At 38.9% G+C, this 20,962-nt stretch overlaps 3 protein-coding genes across 7 annotated transcripts; 1 reads left to right on the top strand and 2 right to left on the bottom strand.

Annotated features, from left to right (window-relative positions):
* Positions 1-1,509: 1,509 nt before the first annotated feature.
* arhgap23b (Rho GTPase activating protein 23b) lies at positions 1,510-13,350 on the bottom strand. 3 transcript variants are annotated; one of them, XM_061270192.1, is made up of 25 exons: positions 13,282-13,350; positions 12,541-12,680; positions 12,224-12,311; positions 9,132-9,326; positions 9,001-9,031; positions 8,718-8,810; positions 7,883-7,961; positions 7,737-7,797; positions 6,335-7,598; positions 5,970-6,078; positions 5,821-5,860; positions 5,611-5,748; positions 5,222-5,530; positions 5,085-5,146; positions 4,747-4,853; positions 4,514-4,623; positions 4,293-4,445; positions 4,113-4,191; positions 3,962-4,035; positions 3,620-3,709; positions 3,399-3,524; positions 3,199-3,331; positions 2,839-2,863; positions 2,586-2,617; positions 2,371-2,510 (listed from the first exon to the last, which is right to left on the bottom strand). In XM_061270192.1, the coding sequence occupies exons 3-24, from the start codon at positions 12,230-12,232 to the stop codon at positions 2,593-2,595; spliced, it is 3,312 nt and encodes a 1,103-aa protein (XP_061126176.1). In that variant the 5' UTR covers positions 12,233-12,311; positions 12,541-12,680; positions 13,282-13,350; the 3' UTR covers positions 2,371-2,510; positions 2,586-2,592. The 3 variants fall into 3 exon arrangements, with proteins under 3 accessions (XP_061126175.1, XP_061126173.1, XP_061126176.1); XM_061270191.1 differs by lacking the exon at positions 2,839-2,863 and having other exon boundaries at positions 1,510-2,510; positions 5,617-5,748; XM_061270189.1 differs by lacking the exon at positions 2,839-2,863 and having other exon boundaries at positions 1,510-2,510; positions 13,282-13,343.
* Positions 13,351-13,393: 43 nt separating this feature from the next.
* On the bottom strand, positions 13,394-18,035 carry rad51 (RAD51 recombinase). 2 transcript variants are annotated; one of them, XM_061270195.1, is made up of 10 exons: positions 17,993-18,035; positions 16,398-16,483; positions 15,833-15,970; positions 15,423-15,540; positions 15,244-15,335; positions 15,072-15,166; positions 14,871-14,984; positions 14,456-14,585; positions 14,242-14,363; positions 13,394-14,171 (listed from the first exon to the last, which is right to left on the bottom strand). In XM_061270195.1, exons 2-10 carry the CDS (start codon positions 16,479-16,481, stop codon positions 14,048-14,050), a joined length of 1,017 nt encoding a protein of 338 aa, XP_061126179.1. In that variant the 5' UTR covers positions 16,482-16,483; positions 17,993-18,035; the 3' UTR covers positions 13,394-14,047. The 2 variants fall into 2 exon arrangements, with proteins under 2 accessions (XP_061126179.1, XP_061126178.1); XM_061270194.1 differs by lacking the exon at positions 17,993-18,035 and adding an exon at positions 16,567-16,756.
* ube2j1 (ubiquitin-conjugating enzyme E2, J1) lies at positions 16,847-20,783 on the top strand. 2 transcript variants are annotated; one of them, XM_061270197.1, is made up of 9 exons: positions 16,847-17,151; positions 17,724-17,767; positions 18,329-18,402; positions 18,503-18,634; positions 18,786-18,870; positions 19,520-19,625; positions 19,797-19,926; positions 20,037-20,165; positions 20,226-20,783. In XM_061270197.1, exons 2-9 carry the CDS (start codon positions 17,737-17,739, stop codon positions 20,502-20,504), a joined length of 966 nt encoding a protein of 321 aa, XP_061126181.1. In that variant the 5' UTR covers positions 16,847-17,151; positions 17,724-17,736; the 3' UTR covers positions 20,505-20,783. The 2 variants fall into 2 exon arrangements, with proteins under 2 accessions (XP_061126181.1, XP_061126180.1); XM_061270196.1 differs by lacking the exon at positions 16,847-17,151 and having other exon boundaries at positions 17,199-17,767.
* The last annotated feature ends 179 nt before the right edge of the window (positions 20,784-20,962 follow it).

Here is a 20,962-nt window from a genome sequence, read left to right as displayed (position 1 = left end):
ACAGCGTATATTACCAAGGTTTTTTAAAACTCAAGGTGAGTGATGACTTTTCAATGCATTTAATAACCTACTGCTTTTTCTCACTTTTAGCGTCAAGTTGCACGTTTGGCGCGCTGACAGCTTGCTAGCATGCTGCCTAAAATGTTTGCGCTAGCCATCAACGCCTTTGACCGCCTTAAATTGCACCAAAACGTACATGCATTTAAGCTATTGAACTGCTCAACATCATCATCACACATTTCTGGACATGTCTTTCAATGACACTGACATAAACCAAGTGGAAAATATAGATTTGAATTATTTTAACTAACTTGGCCCTCATCAATGTCATTGACAAACATGTGCAGAAGTGTGTGACAATGAAGTTCACAGTGGGTGCAGTGCCTGAAGCAATAGTTTGACGTTCAGTGAGATGGGTCGATGCACTCACGGCCATCTTGTGGCGCAATGTGACATCACACATGAGCTCCTCAAGTGCATAACATCATGTGTTGCCGTCCGTCCCTTCCACATGTCCCACAAGACTGTCAGCTGCACCTTTGGGTCCCAAACCTTTACGATCCTGTCAAGCGAACAGGGGAAAAAAAATGGATTAGTAACATACTTTTACACAAAAAGATTGATGTTGAAAGTCGTATTTCACTTTTAATGTATAAAAATTAAACAAAGTGCTCCTCTCATTCCTTTAGTTCGTGATTTTATTCATCTTGAAGATATATTACTTTATATTTTATAAAATGCACAACTTTGATCAAAAATATGCTTTTTAAGTTGACAATTTAAGCTTTTGGGGGTTCTTTTGAAATGAATTCATGAACACACGCTCATTTTTAAAACTTTAACAAAAGATGACAAACTATCAACTGACAGAAATCTTGTACTGATCTCAACGATGGAGGAGGTGTGCTCTCTGCTGGGGACATTTTGTACTGCACCCACAATTAGAACCAACGATCATCTCTGGAACTATGTACAGATGTAAAGATGTGCAGGTGGACGACCAGCAGCCGATGTGGAACCTACACTCTTCCACTTTGGACATCGGTTTTTGCGTGGAAAACATACAAAATACTCAAATCAGACGCTTGGCGAGATTAACGATTTGATCGACAGTTGAGTGCCACTTGTGGGCGTGCTAGCTAACAAGCCACCTGTGTTGCTAGCGAGCGAGTTCCGAGTGACGTAACGAGTAACAACAAACAAAGTCGAGAAGCTCGTGGCGTATTTATGCTCATATACACATCTACTTAAATATAAACGGCAAATAGAGAGCTTGATATTGTTAAATTACTCACTCAAATCATGGCTGGTAGTCACAGGAAGACCCGCTCAGTGAACCAAATTAGTACGGTAGCTGAGAAAGCTCAATTCAAATAATTGAATGCATTCCTATCGCAAGAATGCTGCTCAACTACCCAAATGTATCTGTGAATAATTTTTATACAGTACATAAACAGTAACATTAAACGGATGCAGTTAATCTGATGAAAAAAAAAGTAAGAAAATCAATTATCAAATCAAATAATTTAATATATACTGTGTGTATGTAAATCATACACACAATGGTTACATACAATGGTTAACATCACCGCTGTGCAACTGTTACAAAATTGGTCCAAACAGAAAAACACAGTCCATACATGAGCATTCACATACAGCATAACATGCTAACATCACATTGAGATCCATTTGTCTCAGGTATGGTAAACAATACAGAGGAATAATGTAGTTTTAACATATGTTGACACTGGTGTAAATGTCAATGTATTTGATGCTTAGCACATTAAAAAAAAAAGACATCACTTTGTTATCCTTTTGTAAAAAAAAAAATGTTTGGTATACTTGATACAGCTGCTTTTGCTCATTTGAAAGTCCACATATTTGGCCAATCTATTCTTGTCCATGTCATTAGACATAATAATTTTCTTGTGAAATATCTGTGGAAGATATTTTGAAATCTGATTCATCAATTGAAACAGAATAATCCCCAAATTGAAAACTGTGTGTGTGAATGTTGTATTTTCTGGTAATGTGAGTGTACCATCGGTAAATGAGATGGAAAAGGTATGACAAAAAAATTACAGTCAAACACTGAGTTTACACTGACCTAAAAAGAGGTAAAAAGTCGGCAAGTCTCCATGCCAATTAATACCTCCATGTTACCATTGGCTTAGGGAACATGATTGGGGAGCGATATGAGTATACTTGGGTTAAACAACCACAGTGTGGCACTTCCAAGCTTTCATCTTGTCCCACATATCCATGGTTGACTGCAGTGGAACAACTGCTCAACTAACCACGAGTAAGAAATTCCCCCTGGGCAAGTCCAACTGTGTTGTCTCTTTGTGTTTCCCCATAATTGCTGGTCTTTTCATAGGTTCATACACAGAGCCTTCATCTGAACTGCTGTCTGGGAAATAGCCACTGGAATATTTTTTACGGGTCACAATGGTGAAGGACTTGGACAGGATTTCCTTGGTGTTTTGATTTTTCACTGAGGTCAAAGAAAGCTGAAAGAAGTTTAGTACTGTCAATCAAATGTGTGTTGTCCAGTCTGTTATGTAATTATACTTATTTTTGCTTACCTTTGACTTAAATGAAGCGCTGGTGGTGAAATCTGTCAAGAAGCAATATTGAGATAATCAAAAACAAAAATTGGTATCATTTTAGTTCAACCTCTTATTGAGTTGAGCAACTGAGACAGTTTAGAGTTCAGGTTGACATCTGCAACAATGGTGAGTGCTTTTAATTTGGCATACCAAAAAGACTAATGGAAAGGCCAAATGAAAGACAGAGTAACATCAAACATAAACAAACAAAAGGAAGGTCTAGTCCTACCCAAGAAGCTGATCCATTGTTTCAGCTAGGGGGAAAAAAGCAAGAAATATTTGGAAGGACAGTACAGTATAATTTACTATAGATCAATAATGTTGCAGCTATCTTGGGACAATTTGGCCATTCACTCACATTCACAACTCCATCCATCTGAACCAGCACATTAATCATTGAAAAAATTGAAAATTTGTCCAAATTTTCAAACCTGTCTGAACTTAATGCTCTCTAACAGACAAAAAAAAAAACTCCCACAAAAGCCAAAACTCAACCATTGATCCAAAATAAATCATCTTTATAAACATTTGCAATAATATGCAATCAATGAGAATTTTTCTGATGACTAAAAAATATCCTTAACCTCACCTGATGTTTCTCCTGGCATACCTGGCCTGCCAATGTTGCACAACAGGTGGTCAATGTTCGGCATGGGCTGCATCTCCTCATCTGGAGCTTTCTCATGCTTATCAAGCTCACCACCAGAGAAAAACCAGTCACACTAGACAAAAACCAGGACAACATCACTGCAATGTAGTTCAACTTAATTTGACCTCTGAAGTTCTTACATGTACGATTAGCGTCTCGACTATTTTGTAGCGGTCAGGCATGTGGGTGACCATATCTGTCATGTTGTCCTCTGATGTCCTGACCAGTGTGGGACCAAAGACAAGAGCCAGGTTTCTTGGCTCCATCTGGAGATGATATATCAAATAGTATCTATCCTCAATGTTTAAAAATTGTATAGTCAATAATTATTAAAACGACATCACATTAAATATGACACTACCTTATTCTTTTCAGCGTTATCTGCCACCCTTTTTAGGTGACACACCAAGAACTTGAGGGTGTGGTAATAGTGATCTGGGAGATCATGAATCTGGAAAGAAAAAAAAATATTTTAGACAATAATAGGAATTTACACTGACAAACCTTTATATACCGTAATTTTTGGACTATAAGTCGCGTTTTTTTTCATAGTTTGGGGGGGGGCGACTTATACTCAGGAGCGACTTATATACATATATATGGGGTTTTTTTTTCACTTTTTTGGGCATTTTATGGCTGGTGCGACTTATACTCCGATGCGACTTATAGTCTGAAAATTACGGTATTTCTTTCAACTAAATACCAGTTTCTTCATTATCTTCAGGCGCTCCCTTGTGTCTTCAATCCGGTTGGCATCAATGAAGTAATTGTATTTGTCTGCAAAAAAAAATATTTATGGATTTATTCATTTATTGAGAATATGTTGAAAGATGGTCAATTTGAGAATTACACACCGTCAGTAAACAATGGCTCAGGAAGTTTTCGGAAGAATGCCTTCAATAGGCTGCTGATTACGTTCAAATCCTGCCATCTCTGTGGAAACAAAGGAGGGAGACATTTTACTTAACAGCTGCGAACTTAAATACGATAAAAAAATATTGAAATGATAACATTTCTGAAAATATGTGCCGCACCTCCTCAGTAGTGTTAATATCAAAACCCTTATTGAGATGTTCTTGCAGGTTGGACACCATGGCGTTGTTTCCTGGTACTCTGTAGATTCCGGTGTATTCTAAACCTGTTGCTTCGACCACACTACAACACATCGCCACAATCTGGGGAACAAACTGGACAGACAGGTGAAATGATAAGAATGACTATTTATGTAATCATCAAAAGAGAAGACTAGGCTTACTTTGTGGTTTACCGCAGGCTGACAGTTCTCAAGGCGCACACCAAAAACCTTTGGCTTGTCTGTCTTCTTCGACTTTTTCATGATATTGATGCCCCATGGTGTCTTATCAACTGAGTCCAGAAGACATACGTTTTCATTTATAGTCCAAAGTGGTGTCAATTTTTGTTTAATTCAAAATGCCCATGGTCGGATAGATGGATTACATAAAAGAGCAAAGCCATGATTGTACCCACCGGTTTTGGATGACTGATTCACTGATGTGTAGTCATTCTTAGCCAAGAGGAAGGGAGGCATCATACGGTGAGTTTTAAGGGAAGAGTCTGCTTTGTTACTTGTAAAACTGTAAATGACACAAAAAACTTTAAAATGTGGTAGTAATTGTTAAAAAGGCAAATGTCTTTGTCAACAATTATATGAGCCTTTGTAACAGTGGTCTCAAACATCATGGCCCGGGTGCCATTTGTGGCCTGCGGGATGATATTTTGCAGGCCCCTACCTAATATCAATTTAATGTTAGTGCGGCCCCTACGGCTCTTTGCAATGTCACCGCCACCATTTTGCGTGTTCTGACCTCTGTCTTTTGTAGTCATTCAGCTTCTTACTGATAAGAGCCTGTCTTGAAGAGCCAATCTCCTAAAATAAATATAAAGAAACCAATTTATTAATCAAACAGGTCAGCTTTGAGTTACATAATTAATATTTGCTTACCTCATTGTCAATCTTGCTGTACTCTCTAATAACCTTAATCCATGCTAACATGTCGTCCCTGTTTTCAGCTTGGAGCAGATATTCGCAGAAGTCCTGTGTCATCAGCCTCAAAGTATGCTTACGCTTTGTTTGGCTATAAGCAATGTCAATTAGGCAGCCACGAATGTTGATTGGTGGATGCTCATCAAGACCTGAACCAGGTCCTGACCCTTTAAGAATAGCCTCCCTTTTGTCTTTGTAGAGGAAAAGCGTATGGGAACGAAGCACGCAAAATAGGCGTTTCCAAGTCCGCATGCTGCTACCAACTTTCTACCGGTAGAGACAAAAGAAAATCAGCGTTTAATCTTGACTACCTGATGATAAATCAAATGGAAGGTCTGGTCCCTTACCTTCACCTTGTCTGTGAGAATCTGCTTGTAGTGTAGCCAGCCTTCCTTGCAGATGTCACTGAAAGTAATGGTTCCCAGTTCAGAGGTCGAGTGGCGTTTGGACTGTGCCTCCTCCTGTGCTTTCAGACTCTCAAGAGACTAACGCACAATACATTGTGTCTCAAAAGACTTGCAGAGAAGATGAAAACTACAGCAGCAAAAAAAACTCACCCCATCAATGAAAAAACTCTTGACTCTTTTGGGTAATTTCCTGTAAGACATACATAACAAAAAAAAATGTTGTGTTTAATTTCCTACATATCAATTTGACCCATTTTAGAGACAATAGAAAATATTATTAGTGTTGTGTCCATGCTTACGCGAAAACATGGCCCTCTTCTTTGAAGGTATTAAGACCCTCATCACAAGACTTTGATCGCTCGGTAGAAATGGCCAGCAGATAAGAAGAGCGACGTCCTTTGATACTGCCTGATAATACGCCACAAAAATAAAAGTAAGATGGGTAAAATGAGACATAATAGATACAATGATTAACGCAATGTATTACGGTAAAATACAAAGTTTAAAAATAGACTTGTACTGACATTCCAGTTTTTCCCGTTAAACATACAGTCGAATTCCTATCCCTGACTTTAAGAAACCATAAATAAATGAATGAATAAATAAATAAATAGATAAATAAGTAAAAATAAAATAAAATAAATAAATGAAGGTTAGCACTCACCTATGAAGGGAATAGAAGACAGGGAGTTGTATGCCTGCTGCATCAAGCTGCCATTTGTGCTGCGACTGCAACCAGGACCAATAGAGACAGGCGAGGGGCTTTCACTCAGTGACTCTGGTGACTGGGGACTTGAAGTATGAGCAAGGGTTCTGTGACACAAAGGTTGTTTTGGAGAGATCTGGGAGATGATATCTCTATTGCATTTCATTGGGTCCTCTGATGCAGGTGGGGTGGTAGTCCATTGTGATCGGGTCGCCATTTCTGGCTCACTGATTCTGCTGTCTGCACTGCAGCGAAGGTAGGGGCCACAGTTACCTGGCGTTTGTAAAGTCTGCGCGTGTTGGAAGGGATGGCGAGTTTCGTGAGACATTGATGTGCTACCATTTTTGTAACCCACCAACTCATCTGCCGGTCGCCTTGTTAGTAGTTCAGCTTCCTGCTGGCCTGATTGCTTACCACAAGGGGGCACTGTAGAAGACACTGTACTTTTGATTTGGTGCTCATTTCCTCCTGTGGTTTTCTCTTCCCTTTGTTGGCTAAAATTTGAAGAACTGTCTGAGCAGAGTGGAATCATTTCAGAGGCTTTTTCTAGTGTTTCAAAAAAACGGCCATAGTTATACTCATACTTTGCATATGCTGCCAGCAAATTCTCTGACATGCTTACCGGTCTTGAAATACCACTCAATTCCCCAAGCAAGTAAGAATCATGAAAACCTGCAGAAGTTTGATGATGATGCAAAATATTAGGCTCTAAAGAGACATTGTCAGCATATGGAGGTCCAGAGTGCAACGCACTGCTATGGCAAGAGGACGAACGCTTTGCAACCTCAGCTTGGCAGCAGTACCAGTCCGACGTTTGGTGGCAAAGGGAATCAGGACGAGGGTGACCAAAGGCTGGCAGGCTGCTTTTGCGGGTTGGTGTTGCCGAGGCGATGGCAGCATTGTGGTTGGCAAAGTGAAAATCAAGTGCACTTATTGCTGAGGAGGAGCGGCCACGATGCCTCACTGTTGTGACGAATTTATTGCTGACATCCTCAGGCATTCTTATCCAGTTGTTTGTTGAAGCAATACCATGGTGGTTGTCCATTGCTGAAGTCGTTGGGCTGGGTCTGCACTGAGAGTTGTCCAGGTCACTATTAAGTTTGTGGCTTAGCTGTGAAGTAATGGGATTGGTGGAAGAACAATAACGAAGGGGGGGCTCTGGGAGAATATTGTCCTTGATTGTAAATGTGTCATTGTTTCGCAAGGACTCCTGGGAGTACACCTAAGGACAGAGGGAAGGTAATGTTATCGAGGACAGATACACACACACACGGACGTTGACACAGGATGACACGTTAGTCATCTAACAGCAATGCAAGAGCAGTGGAAAGGAAGGACAAAAAACAAAACGAATGCTCACGCTGATCAACTGCAGGACTTCTTTATCTTTTGGCATAACGGAAAGTTCCAAATTGTTTTCACTGCAACAATGCAGAAAGAGAATCGATATCACTTCAGACGTGATGAAAACTAAGCCAAATTTTTGTCCCATAACGTCCCACTTACCTGTTTTGAATGAGTCGAATCACCTGAGAGTACGTTTTTCCAAGAATGTTCTCCCCGTTCACTTTGACTAGCCTGTCGCCTGAGATGGTATGTACACACACACACACACACACATACACGCACACACAATTAACTTTTTTTAATACTATCTTTCATATAGGGAGGGTCTCTAAAGCCTTTGCCCACCCATTAAGCGTGAAGTCAAACCAAGTAAAATATTTTTTCATTAAATATTTCTGCCCAATTCCGAAAATGTTTCTGTGAGCACGCTCTTGTGAATTTTACAAATTACCATATTTTCCGTACTAAAAGGCGCACCTAAAAACCTCAAATTTTCTCAAAAGCCAACAGTGCGCCTTATAATCCGGTGCACTTTATATATGGACCAATATGGATTCGTGGATGAGGACTAATTTATTAAAGTAAACTTTACGTGTTTATTTTGTGTGTTGTGTGATATTAACGTTTGAGCAACATTGAGTTATTGATATATTGTTATTGTTTTCACTATTTCGAGTGTTACTATATTGTGATTGCATTAACGTTTGAGCAAAGTTGAGTTATTTATTCTATGCGCCTTATAATCCAGTGCGCCTTATATATGGACAAAGTTTTAAAATGGGCCATTCATTGAAGGTGCGCCTTATAATCCAGTGCGCCTTATAGTGCGGAAAATACGGTAGATAGAACGTTCATGTTCAGTCATTAAAAGGGGGAAAAAAAAAACACTACAAATACACATCAGTAGGGTCAATATAGAAATCTATCCACGCCCTGTTTATATTGTAATTAAAACAACACGTAAGTTAATTATTTAGTAACTGGAGTCAATTACCGGTGCACAGTCCAGCTTGATGAGCAGGGCTATTTTCTTTAACGCTCTTCACAAAAATGGTGTCCATAGCCTCCAAATGACACTGCTGACGACCTGTGACAAACACACATGAACATCCATTTATGATGCATCAACAATCAGTGAGCCTGAAGTAAATAAAACAAGTATTAGTTTAATGAACAGTTTAGTCTTTCTGTCATTAAAATGTCCCTCACTAGACATTTCTATGATACAAAAAAGGATGTTAAAAAGGATATTCATGTTAAAAAAAAATGGCACTCACAATTTTTAATTGCATTTCCATTTTCTTCATCCTTTGGAAAGAACAGAGTAGGTTAGAGGAATTTGGATCATGACAGATTGTGGTTGATTTTTGAGGTTCTCTACATTAAAAGTGGCATTTGTCATCTTTACCTTGGAGTTGTGGAGGTGGGACCCTGGTGGGTAAACGATGAAGTGTCGCAGAGTGAAACCAAATCCATGCAAGTTCTTATGGAGGTTTATGGTCTGAAGGCCACGCGATGACATCATGGCCGCCATGTTACCAGATGATAGTGGTTGGCGACTATTCTCATTGGATGACACCATGTTGTCTTTCAGTCCTTTAGCCTATCAAGAGGAAATAAATTGCTTATTAGTCATTTTTCAAACGTAAGTCACTGTTATGTTAAAAATTCATCGTCAAATGAAAGTTCCAGGAGCAATAGTAAGACCGTAATAGTATTTCAGTCAGACATGTTCGAAAGGAGTAGGAAGAAGTGTAACTTTTTATGTTCTACAATACTAGCCAACTTGCATCGGCTCCCGGTCCACTTGAGATGCGATTTCATGGTTCTGTGACTTACCTATAAAACATTAGACAGCCTAAAATGATCAATCAATCAATCAATCAATCAATCAATCAATCAATCAATCAATATTTTATTTGCCAAGTCTGCATACTTCAATATTTTCAAAATATCAATGGTAACAAAAATTGCTAGCAATATCTTTTTTTTTTTCTAAAAGTGACAACAATTGTAACTTTAGTATTGACACATGAGGTTGATGCACAATTTGTCTTCGGGGGCCACATAAAATGATGTGGTGGGCCGTATCTGGCCCCCGGGCCTTGAGTTTGACACCTATGTTTTAAAGGGATGCATAGCCACACAGGCAAGGTATCTTACTTCTGGATTACAAAAACAGCCACCCAAAAAACTCGCCATTGTGCCAAAAGGTCACAAATGTGTTAAATGTAGAAACCTGAAAATAGCTTGATATAGAAATGTTATAAGCAAGAAAAACCATCATAACCAATAAAAACCATTAATATCTTACATTATCCAACTGAAAAAAAATTGCTAAGAGTTTTCAAAAGGTTTCAATAAACCCACCTTACCCAAGATCTGTGTTGTATTATCCTCATGGATCCCGGTTTTCTTAGTGATGTGATCGAGGTTAGCTGTGGTGAAATAATTCTTAATACTGCCAACCAGATACAACGAGGTTCTGCGTCGCTACAGTCCACCCCCACTGAACACTGGAAACACCATGTATGTCCTGAGGGAGCTGGTGCGGCACCTGAAATCCTATGCATAGCACCTCCATGCGGACTACAAGCGCATTCTGGGTTGAATAAAAGAAAAAATGCGTTCTCTTCATTCACTATTAAATTATCATTTTCAAGCACACCTTCAGTTGTCCGTTGTTCGATTTTTGATAAAGTTCTGTGGTCGGCTGAATTCACAGATCAGCTCGACTGAGACAACGCAACAAAAGGATTGAAGCTGAGCTAAAGGGAAAAGAAATAAATAGAACTGCTTCAACATCCAGAGCATCCTACTCCACTTAATCAAGCTCTCTCTCTCTCGCTCTCTGTCTCCCTCTTGTCACATTCTTTCACATTCCTTGCATCCTTCGGCGAAGTAGCCCAGCCTACTCATAGAGAACACGAGAAAAAGAGCAAGAGAGGTTATCTCTCCCTTTCTATCTCAAGTTACTGACATCCCAGTCCTTTTTTTGGCTCCTTTGAGTTTGTTGATTCACGACTTCCAATGGGATTTTTTTTTTTTACATCATTATTCATGTATTTCTCCTTAGCACAGATTGCAAAACTTTCCCCATCGCCGTTGATGCACTGACTATCCGGAACATTTTATACATTTTTATCACTATGCAGACTCGTAATCATGAGAGAATCAAATTAACATCATGTGATGTGTGACTCACTTATGCCCCACATTCCTTTTGACCTAGAGGCGCTGTGCATTGAAAATGAATGAACACTCAGACCAGCAGTAGTTATTATGTAACTATGTAGTTGTTTTATGCCTTACACTGCTGCTTGTGTAATCTGCCATGCATGTGGCAGCAATAGAAAGCAGGTCAGATAAAGGATTAACATTTTAAAAACAGCCTTTTGTCAACATCACTGTTATCAAACGCAAGGCTCGGGGGCCAGATATGGCCCACCACATCATTTTATATGGTCCATGAAGACAAATTGTGCATCATGTGTCATTACCAAAATTCCAAATTGTCTTCACCTTTAAAAATCATCTTTATAAAATATTTGAACACTTCTTACTAGTCTGAGGGTGGCTTGACCGATACGTAGGTGGCTGAGAAGATGACTAATGAATTTATTTTAATACAAAAAAATGCTGTCTCCACACACCTATGACCCTAATGATGATGAGCGTATAAAAAATGGATAGAGAGATATTTATGCTCGCAAATATAGTATGTCAACATCAATTTCAGCCCAACCAGGGTCTCTATGATTATAATGCAAAAAAAGCAAATTGGGACATCAACTGAAACTGGTGATGTTCTGTTGACCTTTGAGAACCCTCAGGAAGATGATGAAACGTTTTTATCAGGTCAGGATCAAACAAGCACGCACTAATGAACGCACACACTAACACACGGCAAGCTTTCATAATTCTATTTTAAGCACGGATGTAGTTGAGTGAACTGGAGCGGAGAAAATAAATTCACATTTGTACAAGCACATCCATACCTCTCTCAGCACAGATGAGCTTGGTCTTAAAGCAAATTGCATCCTGATATATAGTGAGTCCATTTGGACAATGGTACAAAAAGTTAGATTAATGGATCCCGAATCCAGCATAATGTGATAGTTGCCATAATTCATCTGGATTTTTTTTTTTTGGTCGTACATTTTTACATTTATTTGACAACAAAATGGTAGTGGCACATATAAAAGTGAAAATGGTTGCATTTGAAACTCTCAAGTCTCAAAAATGCTTTACAAATGTACAATATCATATAACATGAGACAATGCTAGCATATTCACTCTACTAACATTTTCGACATACTGGTTTGATGTTCCAAAATGGATTCGGTTTAAACCTTGCCTTAAAATTCTAAATAGAAAACACAAAAATGATTTATGCATTTAAATTACAAGAAGTGATCAATTGTCATGTGTGTGTGTGCGTGTGTGTGTTTGAGCATGTGTGTGTACACATGTACAGTATATGCATATAATTTGGCTCACCTTGTCCATGGTGCTCAGTATGACTTTTCGTTGTAGCAAGCTTGTGAAAGTTGAAGATGTGAATTTAGCTGTGAGAGGGTGGGGAGGTCTTCAAACATACATAAACAAAGACACACAAACACACAAAAACACACACACACACTTGGGTCAGACCACTGAAGACACTGAGCTGTACATATCAACTCACATTACTGTTTCCTTCTCTTCCTTGACTAACATGCTAACATGCTACTTTGGTCTCATCATTATTATTCTCTCGTAAAATGAAATAACTATTCAATTATTTTGTAAAAGACACCATTTTTATTTCTATATACCTTCCATGCTTCCGTCTTTCCTTCTTCAGATTCTTGCTGGTTGAAAAGTGGCCTCACACTGCTATTCCTTTGCTTCAAGCTTTGTCCGTGCTGCCTCTCCTCATCTAAATCCCTCAAGCTTTTTTTTCCTCTCTCCCGTCCTGTAGACAAGCATTAGTGAGAGAATGGGATGAGGGGAAGGATCAGGGGGATCGTGTGCATGTACCATGTGACATGATAATAAAGTGGGATTCCCAGCTGTCACACTCTGAGAGATTTATAAAGTCCCCATGTCAACAAAGCAAATATATATATATATAAAATATATATATAATAATAATATATATTAATTAAATATAATTAATATTCATATATAATATAATACATAAATAAAACAACAGCATTAATGACTGAATGCAGTGGTCTGATCAAGATATTGAACTGTAACAAAAATATGATAAAGTCCACCACGCACACCGAGCTATTCAATCCTGAAGGAATGTGGAAAAGGACATCCTGTGCTGCTTCCCCTAGCTGTATAGCTGGAAACTCCCACCCAACAGAAATGGCACACTGACCACATAGTAGGCCCATTATCTCCTCCATATGTAAATGCCACCAGAATACAATTTTCAGGCTGGTCGATGATCTACATGACAAAAAATATAATATAGTGCACACATAATCTGTTCCCTCTTTCTCATGGCAGTGAATATGCTGTTGTATTTGAAGCTGAAAGTGTTTGATAGGCTTGCAAGTTACCTCAAGTTTTCGAGGTCAAGTTAGAGCCGCGTTGATCGTGCAGGAAGATGGAAGGTGAATGCCGCCATCTAGCGTACAACAAATATATTGTACTAATATTAACAACAGCGGATGAGAAAGTCAATAAATCAATGTTTATTTTGTAAAGCAGATTGATGGACATGTAAACCACAAAAATGTTAAAAAAAACACAATTGAAAAAAAAAAAGTCAATAAACCTTTGCTTAACTAATATTTTATAATATTTCAGTACATTTGTTTACTATCTGACGCTTGTCTCAATGAAGATGCGTCGTTCACCCCGCAGGGACCTCGGCGGAGCATGGCTTTAACGCGTCATCCTATGATAAAGAAACAGTGTGTGTCTTTCTGCCATTTTGTAAACATCTGAAATAATTCGAGTATAGGAGTAAATGTATGAAGCACTCATACACAAACGGACATATCGAGATTAGGTCTTAGTATCTTGGAAACAAAAATATTTACTCAGTGAGAGCATCATTTATCAGAATGCAATCACACATCAGCTACTTAGCTATTTTCATATTGTTTATTTTGTCATATACTGCAACTTAAATTATTCATGCACACATGTATACACAGACACACGCGCGAGCACACACACGCAGCAGCTTCAACCTCCACGTTGACTCAGTCTGACCTTAACAGATTTTAGTTTTCCTGGCAGAAATAGTTCTTACCACATCACAGATGTTTTTTTAGGAGTTTGTTTAGACACTTTTATCATGTTTGATGCACAACATCTTCAGTCTTTAGCATCCCCAACTCCATCAGCATTAATGGCAAACATGGCTTCCGCCTCAGGTAGGCAAGGTGAATCGTAGATTTTACATATTCTTGTTTCTCCTCTGCCTTTTCTCAGATACAATCTGCAAGGAAAACGAATGATGTAACAGGGTGTAAACAGGGCCTTTTTTTTTTTTAAATCAATTCAGTTACCGTGTAGTGGATGCATGAGCCAGAATGTTGCCCCCGATTGGCTTCTTTGGATCAGCAGAGAACATGGCAGCACCATCTACCTGTGCAACCACTTGGTTGGTTATTACCACTGCGACACCAAACTGTTGTGAAGGCAGGTTCGAAAAAGAAAAAGATTAATAAATGCGTACAATTGACAGATCATAAATACATATAATTAATCATGGCACCATACCTCGTCAGCCAGCCTGAGCAGCATACGAAGAAAGCGTCCCAAGTGTCCTTGTCTGGCTGACAGCTCACCTCGGCCTGAGTAGTCCGTTCTATATAGAGCTGTGGCACTGTCGACTATTAGTAGAGCATATCTGTCAAGACCAGATAAATGCAAAGGCTTACAATTCAAATACATTCCAGGCCCCTCAAGAGACTTTTTTTTTTTTTTTTAACTTTTAGTACATGGATGAAAGAAATCCGATTGTCCAAAACAAATTCACAATAAAACAGCTGTTTGGCTTGCTGCAATAATTTGACAGTTGAATTCTCTACCATTCAGAACACAAAGAACCATTGGTCCAAAACATTGCCTAACTTAATTGGTGCCAAAATTAAAGAAAAAAAATAATAATCACAAATCCTTTTTCCAAACTGACCTGGACTCAGCCATCATGGCAGATGCCTGATACAGTAGCTGCGTCTGATGATCCGTGTTGAAAGCTCGAGCGTAGGCCACGTTGTCCAGAACATCACTGCCCACCAGCCCATACCTAGTTGATCCAAAACAGTTACTGGACAAATCCTTCATTTTTATTTGACATTTTATGAATGGTACAATATATCATCTCCCCAATCACCTTTCGGCTGTAGCCAGGAGTCTCTCTGGTCTGAAGGTCCCTTCTGTGTCAATGTACATGGCTTTACCTTCTCCACCTCCTTGATCCATAGGCAACTGTGGGATGGACAAAGACAATTACCATAATTACCAAAAAATGATGTCATTTGACATTCAAACAAATAAGATGGTACCTGACATGTGACAGCGAGTGTATGGCACAGTTGGGTCTTCCCTGTCCGAAACTCCCCAAACATCTCTGTAATGGAACCAGTCTCGATACCACCTTCAAGAGAAACAAAAAGTAGAAGTGTTTGTTTTTTTACTTTTTTTTCGAGTGTCCAAATGTCCAAATGTCCAAATATTTACACACCTTGTAGGAGCTTGTCCAATTCCTTCGACCCTGTAGAGATTTGGATGATTTCTGCTCTTCTCTGGTGGAACTCTGTGGCTGTAGTGAAGCCCATAGGTACCAGCTTTGCTGATTCAGTCTGCAGAGCAAATCAGTTGAGTTAGCAGAATGACTCAGCATGTGATAATGGGTTAATAGCTGCATAAAATCAATTGGAACAAAAACTGCCATTTTATAAACACTGTAAAATAAGTCTGATTGTTTACAAGTCTAATTGAAATATTGTAAAGGGTGGGGCATCAAATTTTGTGATTCATATTTCATTGGCCATTACAGAACCACAAAGCCTGTTGTGACTGTCCAACTTCAATTTTTATTGGCTATTTATTGTAGCCCTGGAAAAAAACATAATTCCACAAATGAAAACTTACTCTGATTTTATCAGCTTTGGCTTCACTAATTCCTTTTATGTTAAGCAGCTCCTTCTTTGGAGCATAGGCCACAGCCTCAATAGTGTGGAAACCTGCTTCCTCTAGTTTCTTGATGTCACTGGCACCTATTCCAAATTGCTGCAGAGAAATTTGAATGACACAAAAAGTAGGGGTGAAATCAAAGATGTTACAAAACAGATTGCCATAAGATCTACAAAGGTAAAAATTCCAAAGGGGGAGAAAGAAATGTGTGTGTGTGTGCAGGTGGAAAACTGGCACATATATACATACATATATACATATATATATATATACACACACACACATATATACACACACACATATATACACACACACATATATATACACACACACACACACACACACACACACACACACACACACACACACACACACACACACACACACACAGTGGTCTACTGCCTTTTTTCCTGTCAGTTCTGTTTAGGGGTTGGTTTGTTTACATTATTTTTAGGTGGATAGGTTTGTTGTTCTATCAATGGAAAAATCAATAAGAAATGAATTATAAAAAAAGATTACATACCTCTAGTCTGCTAAGAGGCTGTGGCCCACAGTTTTCTTCCTCTTCAAATTCATTTTCAACTGCACCCTCACATCTCATCGCCATATCTAAATTGAAAAACGCAATGAATCACGGAAAACAGCGGTTCTACTGCAAGTCAAAATAAGCTAAGACTAACAAACGGATTTACCTTAACGCAATGTTTCCGATTGTGGTGCACAATTGGAGGCAGAATATTTTAAGGCCAAAGTTGTATCAATCCCGGTTAAATTCTATTTTGTCTTTGGTATATAATTCGAGTTCCCGCTCGAACGTGTACTAACGACGTCAGTTCTTAGCATGTGGATTCTGATTGGACGTTTATCGAGCATGAACTCTCGCACAACTTCACGTTATACGTCATCGTCGCGACTTATAAGGCAGGAAAACGGAAATGCCGCATCGCACTTCCGGATCTTCACCTAGATACAAACAAACGATCGTGACAGCTAGTGTAAATGATCTGCTTCGTTTTTTTGCGTGCAATCACAAAATAATAATAATAATAATAATAATGATTATAAAATAATAATAATGATAAAAAATAAACGTTCCCCACAGCAATTACCACTCGTTTAGTTCCTCAAAAATGTTAGTCTTTATGGAGAAGAACAATGACAGGGTCCTCGAAGCGTTTGCTGGTTGGGCCTTAATAATAATATTTTTTACAAAAACAATAGGGACCTTCCAGCAGTCACTGACCCTAACCTGCTATTGACGATAATCTTCGCAAGAGGTTAGTGCAGATCTTTCTTCTGGCTTTACCTTTATCACTCATTTTTTTTCCCATTATAGCATAAAAAAATACATCTGTGTCTGGTGATAATTCACCTATGTTCCTCCATGCATTATTAGTTTAGAGCACTCTATATGTTGTCGCTTTATAAAATTCAGTCCGTTTGTTTTGAGTCATTCCTCCACATCCAATATGGCTGACGTAATAATGTATTTATTATCATGCCAATATTTTCAAGAGAGGATCTAGTATACAAGTCTATGTGCTAAACTGTTTTAGTCCAGTGGGCTCCCCCTACTTTCGAGTATGATGTTTGATGTCACGCAAATAGCTACGGACGTTTTTAAAACTCAGTTTAAAACGGATAGCGTATATTATTTTGTGACGTCTGAAATTAGACGTAATACGTTTTATGCCCGAGTGCGTGACAAATGATCGATCCGACCAAGCTTTCAGTAGATCGTGAGGCTCACTAATGCTGACTAAATAGCTCAATTTAGCTAACCTATACGAATTTGACTGATTTAAATAGCGATTTTACAGTTTAACTGCGACGGTATATCTTATTGCAGGTGATTGAAGATTATGGAGAGTAAATATAACCTCAAGAGTCCTGGTAAGTTACATTTCCACCCAGTGTGCTACATTATTTAAACCTCAGTAGAATGACGTGTTTGTTACATCCATTCTCCCCCAAAATAATCGACATCATCGAGTGAATGCAAGTTGCCTTTTTTTTTTTTTAGATGTTCTATCTTATGGTTTGGAATGTTTTGAAAATTGAATTTCCATGACCACAGGTTATAATATTTGAGGAGAGTTAGAATAAGATTCACTAAACCTGGTGTTACGAATCCGGATGTGGCTTGAAGCTAGGTCAGCAGTAATCTTGTGTTTCTTGTCTGCAGATTCGACACATAATACATGGAAATTGTTAAACGGCATAACTGTTAAATATTTCAATAAACACGAGAAACAAAACTTCTTGTGTACAACTTCCGGTTGGCTGAAAGAAATTGTAAATAGTAACAGATATAAAAAAAAAAAACACGTTTTTTGAACAAATACATTTTGACCTCTCATCTTATACTCCTGGACCTTTTTTTTTTTTTTTTACAACCACCCATCTACATTTGCAATCCATTTAACATATCCATGTTTTTATTTATTTAACTAGCGGTGAAGAGGTTGATGAAAGAGGCTGCTGAATTGAGAGAGCCCACAGAGCACTACCATGCCCAGCCATTGGAAGTAAGTTTACCACAGGACAGATGTAGTGGGACCATTTTATTTTTTTCAGATTTATGGTAAGCACGTGCTCAACATAATCTACTTTAACGTGACCTTTTAGGATAACCTATTTGAATGGCACTTCTCCGTACGTGGACCCCCCGATTCAGATTTTGATGGTGGCATCTACCATGGCAGGATTGTGCTTCCCCCGGAGTATCCTATGAAGCCTCCCAGCATTATTCTTCTCACAGTAAGACACACTTCAGATTAATATCATGTACGTGCAGCAGTAAAATCCAGAGTGTTTCCCATTTTGACCATCATGCTTTAAAGAGAAACAACAAACCTCAGGTCATGTCTAGTAACTCAATCCACTATTTGTCTTCTTTGCACATACCCAGGCTAATGGGAGATTTGAAATCGGGAAGAAGATCTGTCTGAGTATATCGGGTCACCATCCAGAGACATGGCAGCCTTCATGGAGTAGTAGGTTTCTTACTTATGTATGTGTTCAAACACCATTATGTATAATATACCGTATTTTCCGCCCTATAAGGCGCACCTAAAAACCTAAGATTTTCTCAAAAACCAACAGTGCGCCTTATAGTCCGGTGCGCCTTATAAATGGACCAAATTCCTAAATTTAAACTGGCCCAAAGCATTGTGTCATGAAATCAATCATAAATGGCCCGCTGAAGACTATGAATCATGAATCAAAAAGACTATGGATCATTATTTTATGATTATAAAGTAATTTGTTCCGTCTGAAGTTGAAATAAAAAACATAAAATGGAGAATGATTTGATTTGGATTGAAAATCTGACATGATGCATTAATGGTGCGCCTTATAGTCCGGTGCGCCTTATATAAGGATAAAGTTTTAAAATGGGCCATTCATTGAAGGTGCGCCTTATAGTCCGGTGCGCCTTATAGGCCGGAAAATACGGTAATAATATTGTAATAAATTTAAAAAAATCTCAAGACAGTTGCAACATATCATTGCAGCTAACAGGGAATAATTTATACGCTGACCTTTAAAGTTAGGATAATTATTTTGCTCTTAAAATAATCTGCTGTTTTTCCTTTTAATGTTTTTTTTGTTATGTTTACTTGGATTTTTCTGTTTATATTTCAGTACGAACTGCTCTAATTGCCATAATTGGATTCATGCCAACAAAAGGAGAGGGTGCAATTGGTTCTCTTGATTATACACCAGAAGAGCGGAGGGTCCTTGCCAAAAAGTACCATTTTCAATTAAATGCTCAATAGATATGTTTTGGTTTAGTGACTTCTCAAACATGTCCCTTTGATGAAAACATAACAAAAGTAATGAAAATGTGTTTTTGCCATGCATCATTCACAGGAAGCACTTTATGTGAACCCCTGGTTATATTAAATTTCTTCTTTTGCAGGTCCCAGGATTTTTGCTGCGAGACATGTAGTTGTACATTGCGCTCAGCACTCCTGCCTCTGACCCCAAACAGCAACCTCAACCCAGAGGACCACATGGCAAATGATTTCGCTCAACAAATGAACTGCAAGGTACAAAATAAAGTGGGTGGTCCTGGAATTTGGGACCTTTAAATAAAGTGTTTTTGTTTAAGCTGTGGATCTAAAGTCAAGCATTGTCAAAATGTTTATTCTAACTTCAGGCAGACTCAAGTTCATCCAGTAAAACGGAGAACCAGAGTGACGTTGACACCAATATTTCCAACCTTACCCAGGAAGCCGCCTCGAATTCTTCAGGCGACGCAGTTGTCGATCCGCCCCAGACTGAGCAGGTATGGTTTATCTTTGAGCAATAGGAAGTACACTATCAATTTATTTATCCTCCTCTACAGGCAGAAGTGTCAGCAGCTGCGAGAACGGAAAGACCGCAAACTCCTTTGGACACTGATCATCCTCACAGTCCACGGCAGCGTCGTGTCCGGCATGCTCAAAGAGACAACAGAGAAGCTCCAAACAGACCACCTTTAATTGCAAGGGTACACGAGGCACAAGATGAGAGCCACGCAGGCTCTGCTATGCTTATAGTGGTGCTCTCTCTGATCCTGGCTGCACTTATATTCCGTAGGATTTACCTGGCCCATGACTACAAGTTTGATTATGACTTTTCTTAGGTATTACTTATTCTCACTTCCTATTATTATCAATCCTATTGTGGCCCCTTCATACTACCGCTAGAATATACTGCCATGTTGGGTCTTTTCAACGGGAAGAGGTGGAAGCCCAGCTAGGTAAAATTCAAGCTTTTACATAACAAATGACAAATGAGAGTGGTGGCATTGCTTTGGATTTGAAATCACAGCTTTCGTATGAAAAGTTGTTTCAAATCGAGACGATGTTGCTCACAGCACGTTCCATAATTGTGTATCTGTAAATAAATGATTTTGCCATCAGGCTTGTTTTTGTTTTATATTTTTGACACCAGCACGTCCGCCTCACAGTTAGGAGGGTGCGGGTTCGATTCCACCTCCAGCCCTCCCTGTGTGGAGTTTGCATGTTCTCCCCGTGTCTGCGTGGGTTTTTTTCCGGGCCCTCCGGTTTCCTCCCACATCCCCAAAAACATGCTTGGTAG

Source organism: Syngnathus typhle, linkage group LG22 (genome assembly GCF_033458585.1).
Source record: "Syngnathus typhle isolate RoL2023-S1 ecotype Sweden linkage group LG22, RoL_Styp_1.0, whole genome shotgun sequence".
In the NCBI taxonomy this organism is placed as follows: Eukaryota; Metazoa; Chordata; class Actinopteri; order Syngnathiformes; family Syngnathidae; genus Syngnathus; species Syngnathus typhle.
Note: the sequence above shows the minus strand (reverse complement) of the source record. Positions and strands in the feature narration are given on the sequence as shown.